Raw genomic sequence first — 13,156 nt, forward strand, 5'->3', positions numbered from 1 at the left:
GAGTACTGCTTCAGCACCTTGTCAAATTGGGCTGGGAAATAGTGATTGTTTATGTGGGGTTAGACAAAGTGTGATTCATGGGCAAAATGTTGCCATGGGGTCTTACAATGGCACGCAACCATGCTCAAAGTTACAGCCCAAAGAAATCAGGTCCTAACCTGCTCTGCTTCAACCTGTTTGGATCGAGATAGCACCCTTACACTGGGACTTGCAGTCTCAGCAAGCCATGTCTTCATATTAAAGTTGAGGATCACTACAGATTTGTTATAGCGTTGGGCCTCAAGGTAAATTGCCAGTCTAGCCCTTAGCTAGGTCAGGTTGTCTCTGGTTTCTGACCTCAGAGGACCCAATTTTAGCATGGTTCTCTGCAGGATCATTACAGAGATCCAAATGCAGGTAGACTTGCCAGCCAATGCAGTTCTGAACTGATGTGCCTGTGTCTGAGCCAGTGGACTTCAAAGGAGATCTCGGCAAAACTTTTCCACCAAAACTTTTTTCACTGAAAAATGCAGATTCAAGTCCAAAAAAATACTTTGAGAATTTGTGTCAATTTCGGCAAATTGGTTTGGTTGAAAAAAATCTTTTTTGGAAATGTCAGAACGGTTCGTTTTGACATTTCTGAAAGAAAGCAACTTTATTTTCCTGGTGAAATTCATAAAGGGACCGAGGGAAGGTGTACTTCTGCCTAAAGCCTGGTAGCTAGGGCACTCACATGGGATGTGGTAGACCTGAGTTCAAGTCCTTGCTCCAGAACTGGGATTATTTATGCAAAGACCCGGCCCCAGAGCAGCGATTTTAACCTGGGTCTCCCTCATCACAGATGAGTGCCCGCACTACTGGGCTGTTCACCTCATTTTTGTGAATGGTGCCTAAAACCAGAATGTCTTGTGTTTTTATTGAAATGAATTTTTTTCTGACTTTTTGATTTGCTGAAAATTCCATCCCAGTTCCTTTCAGTCCCAGAATGATTTTTTTTTTTCAGAACTGCCAGTGAATCGAAAAAATCAGTTATTCCCACAGCTCTGCTTTAAAGGACTGTTTTCCAGTGTAAACATGTTGAATTGTGTCAGTGTGAATGCTGGCAGCCTAGAACAACTGGCAGCAATTTCACTTTGATGATATTAAGGCTTTTTTACATTATTTTTATGTGTTTGTTACCCTCTTTAGCTGAGCCACGCTCCTCCTCATGGCAGATAGAGCTGTCGGTGTTGCACTTTACTCAGCCGGGAAGGTGCAGAAGGCATTGTCTTTGCCATGGGCTGCTCCAGATGCAGCAGATTACTCATGGCCAGTACCCGTGGCCAGTACTGTCCCAATGTTTTTCACAAGAAATTTTGTCAAAAAAACATGTGCTGGTTTCGATTGAAATTTTGGAACCCTGAGACTAGCTCTAAGCTCGGTTGGCATTCCCCAACACCCTGGAATCTCCGTCCCTCACGTGGGGTCATAGACGTTAAATCACTGGGATTGAAAGTTAAGCTAAACATAGAATCATAGAAGATTAGGGTTGGAGGAGACCTCCGGAGGTCATCTAGTCCAGCATATCTGCTTCTACTTGAAATGTGCCATCATCACTCTAGTTCAAAGCTAATAAGGAAGCTGAAGCTTTTAAAATGGCTGCCACTTTGTGTTTCTCTAAGACACCGCTTGCTTGGATGCCTCTGAGTGATTGCTTGTGTTTCAGTAGACATGGGTGCGAGGCGGCTGTGCATCTATGTCAGTGTGTTCTAACAAAGGCCTTGAGGATCTATGTACACTAGGGCTGGGCATGCTCAAGTATTTCCTTGTGTGAATGCTGCCTAGGAGATGAGGGAGTGGGAGAAGGGAGCCTGGCTTATTCTGTGGTGCTGAACTACATTGACCCTGTGGATGAAATACAGGAGTAAAACAAGGCCATTTAAGAGGATTTAATTTCTGTTTTGTTTCCCCCCCACCCCTTCTTCTATTCTGTGTTAGTTTTTAGTGTGGAAGGGGCCCCAGAAAACCGGGCAGGTAAGCAGAGATCCTTTGTGTGCTTTATTTCACAGACTTTTCCAAGCAGTCAGTAGTTCCCAGGCACAATAAGCCCAGTTCTGCACTTACAGAAGCCAATGGCATTTTGTCCTTGACTTCAATGGGTGCCTGCTCGGTCTCTCAGTGCGTCGCAAAGTTAAATACAGCCAGTAGCGTGATGCCCAGCCCTATTAGATACCAGGCTTTTGTTGCATATGCATTTGATCTAGACTCGTGAAAATCAGAGAAACAAACGATAAGTGTTGTAGTCATTTTGAAATTGCTTGTGGTGTAAATGAAATTACTTTATAAAATGGGTTGGGTTCCGATTGGCTCCTAGCTGTGCCATTAGGTGGCCATGTAACTTCATTGGTCAGTGAACATAAGAATGGCCATACTGGGTCAGACCAAAGGTCCATCTAGCCCAGTGTTTGCTGGTCCACTCAGAATGTATATTGCATTACTATGCCCAGTTTCAAACAGGGTAAAACATTTAGTTTTGGGGGAAGGGTGCAGTGGATGACAGAAAATATAAATCAAGCTTTGAAATTTGTGCAGTCTTTCTCTGATTTTTGATTTATCTTCAAATCATATTATTGCACTAGAAGGGGTTAATATCTGGGTGGGCATGAGGGATGATAAGTGAGAGGGACTGAAAGAGGGAAATTTGAACATTGTGCTTTGGAATCCTGTGTCAGATAGAAATATAACTACACGTGCCAGTACATTCAGTGCTATGTAATTGTGTACAGAAAGTCTTGGAGTGTTGTCAGCTCTCTGCTGGTTTTGTTCTTTTGCAGACCCTTATGACCAGACAGTCATAGCAGCAGATGAAGTGAAAGAGGAGGAGCCAGAACCATTTCAGAAGATTGGTCCAAGTATGATTTATAATACAGTTTTGGAAGTAATAAAATATAGTATAACGTTTCAAACCTAGCTCTTGCTACGTTTCCTCCTGGATGACAGTGGGAGATCAATACACTTACATGAAGATGCTGAAACTTCAAAGTTGTTGCAGGAAGTACCTCATTTCTAATAAACAGGAAACCCAGCAGCCACGTAAACTGAGAAATGTATTTTAAACATCTACAGAAGTTCCCTTCTTTACATGTTTGTTAAGTGTCCTGGAAATTGAGTTTATTCTTAATGCAAATCCCCTTCTTTTATGCATTTTAATAAGGTACAGTATGGCGTTCCATGGTAATGGGGTTCGCATGGAAGAGTGCATTCACCTTTCACCTTGGCAGTGCTCAAATCCAGGATTAGGTCACAGCTGAAAGGAAGTTTGGTGGCATTTATCCCATTTGCAGGTTAGGGGTTGAAGTACATTGGCAGAGCTGACTGGAGGACAGGTGCAGTTTGCACACTGCCTGCTTGTCGGATGGGCAAACCAGTGTGGGCAAAACAAAGAAATGATCAGACTTTGACCAGACTTCATGCTGAACCTTTTAAATTTGAAAATCTTGGGTTAACTTGTTTGTTATTTTTCTGTGTTTGCGGTTCTGCCCTGGTCTGATCTCTCTGGCTCTGGCTGGAAGGGATGGTGCTAAAATACTGAGACATTTCTGTGCTATTTGCAGCACCAACAGACACAGCAAATACCACAGGTCTTGGAAGAAAGCCCTTCTCCTGAGATTTCTAGCCCAGTTTTACAATCCCAATAAGTTCTGGAAATATGAATCAAAACTTGCACTTCTGGGTGCTTATTTGAACATTCAGTGGTTTATCCATCACTAGCTGTATATAAGCATTGCCGCTACATAGGGAGAGGCAGCATGGGCCACTGGTTCCTGCCTGCAACTGGGATTCGCTCCCTTGTCTTGCATCTGATTCTTTGTTTGATTTTTGGCAGCTCACTTAACCTGTGAGTACCTTCTGTTCTGTTCAGATCTAGGGGGATGGTTGTACTGAGTCCATCACTGTAGCATCTGGGATTTAATTTTCCCAACTGTAGGAGAAAAAGGTTGCAGGTTGTGGGTGCAGATCACAGTGCTTCAACTCCCTTTGTGAAAGAGGTTCTCACTGCATGCTTGAAACGCCCCCTGCCAGAATGAGGGACTATGAGTCACGCGATTTCTTTTTATCAAGCACCAAGTTCACACATAAAAAGTAAGAAAGAAAATAATATGCGAGGTGATGCTGGGTTCCTTTCTTACGGAGTCTTTGTTTCATCTTCACAGAAACTGGCAATTATACATGTGAATTCTGTGGCAAGCAGTACAAATATTACACTCCCTACCAGGAACACGTGGCACTGCATGCACCTATTAGTGAGTATCCTGCTGGAGATTTGTTTCATTACAGGGTATGATTTACAATGGTTGGTATCATAGAATATCAGGGGTTGGAAGGGACCTCAGGAGGTCGTCTAGTCCAACCCCCTGCTCAAAGCAGGATCCATCCCCAATTTTTGCCCCAGATCCCTAAATGGCCCCCTGAAGGGCTGAGCTCACAACCCTGGGTTTAGCAGGCCAATGCTCAAACCACTGAGCTATCCCTCCCCCCCTTGGTAATTGACTTTAGGGGCATAGTGGAGAGAAGCCGGCCTGATGGATTCTTCCATTGCACCCGGTGTGTGTACGGCTCTTAGATAGCTGAAGGTGTGCTGACCAGAATGTAGTAAAGCAGAGATGAAACCATTTCTTAAAGTGATGCTGTTAAAGTTAGGAAGATTCATAATTTGACTGACCTTTTTACCATCTGTCTGCAAAATCAGTGCCATTTTTTGTGTCCATTTTTTTAAAGAACAAGCTCCAGTACTCTGTCTTTATATACACAAGCACACTCCTGTACAAATTACCACCTGCTCTCCCAAGCAACCATACAGTAACAAACCAGTGTCCACAGCCAAGCTCTCCTAAGCTGCACTAAATAACAAATGAGTATGCATGATGTGGGGAAACAGTTTTTCTTACAAGCTTCCAAGAAACTGTTACAGACAGTGAGTTCAAAATGGTTTTTGAAATTATGAAAATTACTTGGGCAGTTTGCTGCTAAATCACAGGGCCGATAAAATGTTTGTGCCAGGGAGCTGCTGCAGCTCCGCGTGGAAGCCTGCTACAGACACTGAAATCTGGACTCTGAGGGGCAGAGCTATTGGATGAAGGAGAGGTCATAAATAGCAGTTATATGTAGCTCATATGTAAACTTCTAGTGAGATAGTCCAGGGAAATTCTAATTACATTCGTTCTGGCAGAGTTTGGGGGCTGGTTCGGACACTTCCACTTTCATCCGTGTATTCCTTTCCCGGTTTTTGCCCTGCACCGTATTTTTATTTTAATTGCTAGAAGCCTATGTGGGTGCTGTTTTGCTCTCATCTCTGTCCATAATGACTATCAGTGAAGGATAGATGTGCATGGCTCTGGAATTAGCTTTTGATTAACTGCTCACCTGTAGCCAGCAGGGGGAGCTGATACCCTGTTTCTTCAATAGCTCACCAAAATTGCAGTTGCTGTAATTAGATTTTGAATGATTAATTATTATTATTATTATTATTATTATTATTATTTTATTAATGGAGTGGATGTAATTTTTATCCACAATAAACTGGGGACACTGGCTACCAGTCTTCTGTATTTTTAAGGAAGGTCAAAAGTAGTTGGCTCTAAACTTGGCAGTTTCCTTATAAATTTTCTGGAGTATTGAGATCATTTCGAGGACAGTGGTGCAAGGTATGGAAGCACAAGTCATCTCTTTCACCCGCTTTCACAGAATTAATGTTCTAAGGCCCCATCTACACTAGGAAACTGGCCCACTGTTCACAGATGTCCTCGGTAATTGATCTCCCTACACCCCTCAGCTGGAGTAGGAAATGGTCTTAACTACAGGTGAAGATGGCATCAGAGGAGACCCATCACTGGTGATTGTCAGCACTAGGTCAGTCTTACAGCATAGATAAATCCTCGATTAACCAAGGCTCTGGGATCCCTAGTCAGATGCTCTACACAGTAACCAAGGAAGCTCAGTACTTGTTCAAATAAGGAACATTGTGCTGTGGATTTAGCATGGAATCTCTGTTCACCTAGAATAGACTTTCACCTTCCCAGGATGTGCCAGTATAAAGGTGATCTCTACATTCTTCCTGGTAATAACATAAAACAGCTGCTGGTTATAGCCCAGACAACCCACGGGGTGGAGAAAGACAAGTTTATACTTCTCATGGAGGTATCTATATGAAAAGTGTGAAAAAACCCCTGGGTTCTGATGGCAGCTGCTGGATGACCCACCAGAAATCTTCCCCTTCCTGTCTATGCAGAACATTTTGGATTTTCAGTCCAGCATATGATAGAAATTCACAAGACAAGTAAGAAGGCTGCAGTTGGGTCAATAGAATCTTAGGACATTCTGTGGGGGAGAATTTGTGGGGAGAGAGAAGGTGGAGTTTAACCCATTTCACTGAGAGCCAGGAGAGCTGCTGAGTTAAAACCTAGGCTGCAGGGAGGCTGAGGGCTCAGGTGCTCTCATAATTAGGGCTATAGTTGTATCATGGGAGAGGCCAGGGATCCATAGTGATCTCTGATGTTTGGAGGAAGAGGCACAGCGTTTCCAAAGTTGGTGTGAGAAGCACCCTTGGCAGTGTGGCTTCTGCTGCTGCCTTGGTCCAGGCGAAGGCAGGGAAGCAGTGCAGGCAGAGAGGTAACTTCCCCTGCTCCTCACCTCTTGTTGGGTGGGAGAATGGCTGTGTAAATGGTTTCAAACTATTTCGTGTAAATGGTTTTAATTAGTTTTAAAATACACTTTAAAATAATGTCACCTGCAACTTTAAGAGGTTTTTTTTTTAACTATGCATTCTTGATTTTCCTCATCCTGTTTTTCCATGCCCAGATTTGTCAGATAATTTACTGTGACAAACCACTGACCCGAGTGATTATTCAGAGAGATGGGTTGGTTACTAAAACAGGCCAGCTGGTAGGGTTCTCCCTTGCCTTGCATGGCTTCATAAGCTCCTCACTCTCCAAAGTCCCGTGAGGTAACCTTGAACACTTCAGTTTTGGTGCAGTGAGAGACACTTATCAATCCACTGGCAACCTGGAGAGTTTAAGGCGCGTTTGTCTTTATCCTGGCCTGTGGCATTGGGGTCTGCAAATAGTGAGTCATCTCACCAATCCTGCAAGACTAGCCAGAGTGGGGCTAGGCAAGGAAAGCTCCAGCCATAACTCTCAGATTTTCTGTGTCTCTTTGCTTGAATTCAGCTTCCCTGCTGAAGTTTATCTCTTTTTCTTCTCTGATGCTATTTGAAAATGAGACCAAAAGGAGGATGAGATGAGGGCTTCCATCCTGAGGGGTCTGCAGCAGCTTTCAGTGTGATTGTGGGTCCATACAACCCGAGAGCTATCATTGATTTCTGTGCAGATTGGAGACGCGTTTCCGAGCAGGAGGGAGCAGTTGCAGTGAGTGGGGATGATCGCCAGGAGTTCTTAATGCCAAGTGCCTCAGTAAGATACACGGCTTGGGGAGGAGGGCATGATTTCATCCTATTAGAGTTTAGGGGGAGGTCACTTTTTAAAAATACAAGTTCCTGTGTCACCGAAAGGTCCATCTATGCTATATAAAAACCTGTGTTGGAGGGACCCATGTACAGTTCAGTTCAGACCAGGGAACATGGCTCTCTCCAGGATTGTACGTGGGTTTTTAAACATTTCCCTAGTCACTGCTGCATGGCTGTTCATGGCTGAGGAAGATTTAGGGACACGTTGAAAACATGCATAAGGTCCCACCTACGGTACAAGATGGACCTGTGTTTTATCCATGGTAGGGGGTGGCTATGTTGTGATTGGGTCCCTTAACACTATGGTTTACAGTGTAGATGGAGCCAGCACAGCTGGGATTCTGATCAAACGAAAAAGCCTCCAATTTCTTAGCTTGCTAAATGCAGGCTGTGGAATCTCGCGAGGGAGGAACCAGAGCACTACAGATGTGGTAGCAAACTTCATAGTTACTGGTGCAGAGTGGTAGGGTCTAATAAAACCTGCATGATCATCGGCATCCATCACTCCCATGATGAAAGCCAGACATGAAAGTATCAGGGATACCACTGACTGTTTGTTTAAGGCCGTGGCCATTGTGCCCTTCAAAAGGGAGGCATTAACAATCCCTGTCAATAGTGGGCCTAGTTCCTGCCCACAGGCTCATACCAGCTAAGAGGGCAAGGGTCTAGTTCTCATGAGATTGTATACACCTCTGTTTGTGCTTCTTCCATCTCAGTGAGCAGTACTGGGTGAGACCCCATCACCTGGTCTTTCACTGCCCTGGCACCAGACAGGATGTTCCAGAGGAGACTAGGGGCTTTTTCCTGGTAGATAGAAAACTTGATAGCTATAAGCTCAGATTTTTTTTAAGTGGATGGTCACTTTCGCAGCGGCAGTGACGTCAGCTTGGTGTATCAAGTTCCAGGCCCTTGGAAGCGATTGCCTTCTACCACATTCTTCAAAGTTAAGATAGTTTTGCAGAGGCATCCCAGATTCCGTCCGGAGGTGATGGTGAGGTTCCAGCTCAATCAGTCAATCACCTCTCCAGCCTTTCTTCAGAAACTTCATGCGGAAATGTGTGTAGTCTTATCTGGAGTGGACTAAAGTAGTTAGAAAGCCACCCCCCACCCCCCACATCTTTTTATTTCATTTGACACTAAATAGGTTCAGCAGACTGTTAAAATGGCCACCTGGCTGTGTCTTTTACTGCCACCATCTGGCAGGTGTAGAACTTGAAGTTCATGTCAAGGTCCCTCTGTACAAGGTAACTCTGCTATAGTGGAACATAGGAATTGCCAGACTGGATCCAGCACATGGTCTGTCTAGCCCAATCTCCTGGCTCTGACTGTGGCCAGCACCAGATGCGTAAGAGGAAGGTGCAAGAAATCCCACAGTGGGCAATTATGGGATAACCTGCCCCCCACATTAGGTTTGACCCTGGTCTCTAATATTTAGAGATTATCTTAGGCCTTCCAGCACTCAATTTGTTAGCATTGACTATTATAACTCAATTGTCTTGTTATCCATATAAATGTCCAATCTGTCTTTGAATCTTGGCCTCCATGACATCTTGTGGCAGTGAGTTCCATGGATTCCAGTTCTGTGACTGTTCAGGAGATGTGCAAAGGATCCACAGAATCCTATCTGCATATATTCATCGGGAATTATTGCTTAGATTTGGACTTCAGAGAGAATTTGCAATTTGGTGTCTCTAAGACTAAAATGATCCTTTTGTCGCAAATTTGAAGCACCCTTCAGGGCACTGGAAATACTGCCCTGTGACCCTGACAGGCTGTGACCTGTCCTGTAGGGTTCTGGCTGCCCTGGTCCTCATTGGCTGAATCTGAAGCACCACCTCTGAGCAGCTTGTGGGGAAGGGGAGTAAAGTAAGCCCAACCCTCACTCTGAGACATCATATCCATTTACACTGGCCAGCGTCAATAGAGGGAAGGAAAATCTGCTTTGGAGTTGTCAGATTGCCCAAGCGTCACCATTCAGGTTTCACAAAGAGGGCAGTCCCTGGACTGCAGGGGGGCCTGGGATGGCCCTGCATGTTCCTGACACTGAACGTTTGGCAGGTTTCCATTGCTTTCCCTTGGTAGAGATTGGGAACAAAGCAACGGTTGACAGGAACAGCCCCTGGGGATGCTCATAGATCCTAAACCCAGAAGGGACCATCATGATCATCTAGTCTGACCTCCTGCACATCGCAGGCCGCAGACCCTCACCCACCCCTTCTTGGTGAGACATAGGCAGGAAACCATCCCTACTGCCACTTCCAGAGCAGCTGCAGGCAGGATTATCCCTGGGGATTGAAATGAAGCCTGGAAAGCAACATCGAGTCCCCACCTACTCAGCTGGCCATAGCCCAAGCAGAGCAGAATTGTCGGTGCCTAAGCTGCAGTAGAGCCACCAGTGAACTCCTCCGCAGAAGCCAGTTCACCTTCAAGAGAAATGCCCCCCTGGATTTGTGCAAACCAAGACCATGGGTTTGAGGTATTCATGCACAGGGTGCTTTGTGTGAGGTGCGTCCTTGTTTATAACTTTCAGATGCTGGCAAAGAGTAAATTAGTGAAGGGAGAGGGCAGCTCCGTATAGGGTCTGTAGCATCCACCAGCTCAGGTCTGTGCAAATGAGCCTATATCCCAGGTCCAGATGGAGTCACTGGTTTGGGGGGAGTTTCTCCTCACTCTGCTTTTCTAATGTTAGCTCGCAGATGAGGAGTCCCTTACCTTGGAGAATTGTTTCGGCTTTAAGCTGTTGAGATGTAGAAAGCAGCTTGTAATAGGGTGATTTGTCCAGTCTGCAGAGCCTAGTGCTAGGCTGGCCCTGATTATGGGATACGCTCTGCTGAAGGAAATCAGGCAGTTCCCTCTAAAGAGCAGAAGGTGGCTGCAGTAAAAGGGGGAAGCTTAGGGAGTTTCAGCTGTGCTCTGGGAGTCCTGCAGGGCCATGTCACCACAGAGTTTGGATGGTAAAGCCCAATGAGCAGGGGACAGGAAACCCTGACTGCATTTGGGACTGGACATCAGAGCCACAGTGAGGGAGAGGCTGAGAAATCAGAAGGGGAGAGAAGAAGAGTCTTGGGAGTGGAAGAAAATGCCCAAGCTCAGTATGGACTTTTCTTTTGTGTTGTTGGAATGGACTTTGGTTTGGGACTCTAGGATGTTGTAAACTGGCTCTGGTATTAAATTAGTCCAAGGCAGGGGTATTGCTAACCAGAGAAAGCCTTTGGAAGTTCTTAAAGAGCCCTGAGGTGAGGAAAGCAGGGAGCCTGTAGAGACACCCCAGCCGGGAGGCTGTGCTCCCTAAGCAGTAATCCTGTTACATAGTTGTTGGCATCAGCCCTACAGTCTTGAGGCAATGCACATACTCTTGGCAAATGGAAAGTAATAACGAGCTCTGGTTGAGGGGCAGGAAGAGAACCTTCTTATTTAATGACCCTCTCTGGCTGATGCTTGGCACAATGGTGTTTGGCTCCAGCAGCCACGTCCAAACCTCAACTGAAAAGAGTTGCTGAGAAATTGGGGCGAATACTGGGTTGCCCCATCCTTCAATATTTTAAAAAAACTTTTGGGTCTGGACAGGGACTCCTGTGCCAAAGGATTTTCCCAAGGCTTTTGGCATTAAGAATTACTGGTGATTCTCCCCACTCACTGCAGACACCAAAGTGGTTCCCTGTACGTCAGGTAACACTCTGAGAAGGTAGCCCCAGTAATGCACAGAACTCGGCTTCATCTCATGAGCTCCTTTGACATGAGACGGCATCCAAAGGGTCCCTCCTGACTCATAGAATGGAAAATCTGACTCATGGCTCACCTCCCTCCCCACTCCCATACCTTTAAAAAAAAAAAAAAAAAAAAAGTCAGCCGATTGGAGGGAAAAATGAGACAGACACAGATCTCCAAAATCTTGGAGACATTTAAGGCTCAGGGAGCAAGAATGTAAATTCCTCCAGATTTTGTGATCAAAGAAGCAAATTAGAAGCCAGCTTTACTCAGAAACTGTTTAACTCAGAGGTGAAGCATAAATGTGCAGCTACACCCCATCCCTGTTCACAGCGTGTCCCTGTTCAAACAAATAGAACCTCTGGATGTCCTGGGTGTGTCTGGCAGTGCGGGAGGAGAAGTAGTGGGATTCCTGGCCGTTTTGGATTGGTCGAGCAGCAACTAAAGGTATACAGTAAAACCAATAAGCTTGAAGAATCTGTCCCTTTGGGTGAGTGGGGAAATCCATTTATGTTGTATGGGATTCAGTGGATCCACAATTGCTGCAGGTCCCCTTATAAGGGAATCATGAGCATGACTATTGGAAAGCTATCCTCCCAGATGGCACAGATTCTGGGAGCTGACTGACTATCCTGGCACTAGTTCTGAGTCTTCATATCCAGAGTTCTCTCGATCTCCACTCTTCGTGGCAGTGAAGACACAGGCGAGCCAATCCGGCAAAAAAACACCGGCTTCCATAATCCGATGTTCCACCCTCCTGCACCGCTCCCCGTCCGGTATCCCACCGGCATCCCAATCCCAGATGTTCCGCGCTCCAAATTCTGGATCCCCAGGAAGCAAGGCCACGACAGGTACCAATTGCCTTTACACCATCAACTTTCTTAACTGCTTAGTGCCCACTCCTGCCCTGGGTTGCTTTTTGCCCTTCACTGGACTCAAAATCCATTGCCATCAAGGCTGTCCCAGAGAAGCAATCACAGGAAGGAGCTAAGATGATGGCACTATACAAATGATTATTAAAATCAGCAATCGCCCAGCTCCTCCCATCCCCAATTGTGACAGATTTATCATTTAAATTGAACCTTATTAAAAAGGATCAAATTAACGACAAAGCACTGAAAAGACCCTGGTTCAAATCCTGGTGTCACAAACTGAGGAGAGCTTCCTGAGTGAGGTTTGCTTAGTAGGTCGTCAGGTTTTTTTAGCCTCAAGATTTTGCTTTCCGGGCTTGCCACTTAGTTGAGTGGGAAGCCATACACATGTTCTAACCGTACTTCATTCACCACGGGAACCAAGGAGTGATGAGATGGGCTCCAGCAGCAAGATTAGCAGTGCAGTTACGTTGCAGACACGTAAGAAGAATCAAGTTTGAATATATGTCCCCTTCTTTCCTGCCCCACTGTTCTAAATAAGATGGGAAAGAAGAAACATCGTGATTAGAATTTTCAAAAAAGGTCTGAGATGTAGGGTTCACATTTCCATATGATAGTGAAGCAGTCTCTTAAATCTCTGGAATTGGAAGGTGTCTGGATAACTGGCCTTCTGCATCATAGTAGTGGAGTATGGCTAGTTAAGCAGCCTCTTATATCTGGGTCAGGCAGATGTCTGTTTAAATCATCCCTGAAATGTCTGGCATGGGCAGATGCCTAGGATGTGCTGTGTTGAGAGAGATCTCTGCTTTCCAGCATTTTAAACAAGAACAATGCTTAGGTTATTTTTGTTAGGTGACACACACGTCTGCTCCTAACTCAAAATTGCAAGGAGTGACCTGTCTTCCGACAACAACAGTTGCTTATGGGTCCTGACATTCCTTACTGTTACTGCAGTCCCTATTAGTTTCATTGATTTTGTTACTAACTGAGGTCCGTCCGTTTCATCTAGTTTAGGAGTCCGAGTGGAGGAGACTTTTTGTTCTTTATCTAAACTTGTGACAACTTTGTCCAGTCACAAAAGCAAAAGGAGCCTAAT

The 13,156-nt window shown here is 45.2% G+C and overlaps 1 protein-coding gene across 13 annotated transcripts in view; it reads left to right on the forward strand.

The window, feature by feature from the left end:
- The window catches only part of ZNF618 (zinc finger protein 618), a 343,284-nt gene that overhangs the window by 291,044 nt on the left and 39,084 nt on the right, over positions 1-13,156 (forward strand). For 7 of the 13 annotated variants that reach the window (XM_077835645.1, XM_077835648.1, XM_077835646.1 and 4 more), the window contains 4 exons: positions 1,957-1,992; positions 2,793-2,870; positions 4,173-4,262; positions 11,851-12,039. In XM_077835645.1, the coding sequence (XP_077691771.1) occupies positions 1,957-1,992; positions 2,793-2,870; positions 4,173-4,262; positions 11,851-12,039 (393 nt within the window). The remainder of the gene's footprint in view (positions 1-1,956; positions 1,993-2,792; positions 2,871-4,172; positions 4,263-11,850; positions 12,040-13,156) is intronic. The other 6 variants (XM_077835651.1, XM_077835652.1, XM_077835655.1 and 3 more) reach the window with 3 other exon arrangements.

This window comes from Eretmochelys imbricata, chromosome 16 (genome assembly GCF_965152235.1).
Source record: "Eretmochelys imbricata isolate rEreImb1 chromosome 16, rEreImb1.hap1, whole genome shotgun sequence".
NCBI lineage: Eukaryota > Metazoa > Chordata > Testudines > Cheloniidae > Eretmochelys > Eretmochelys imbricata.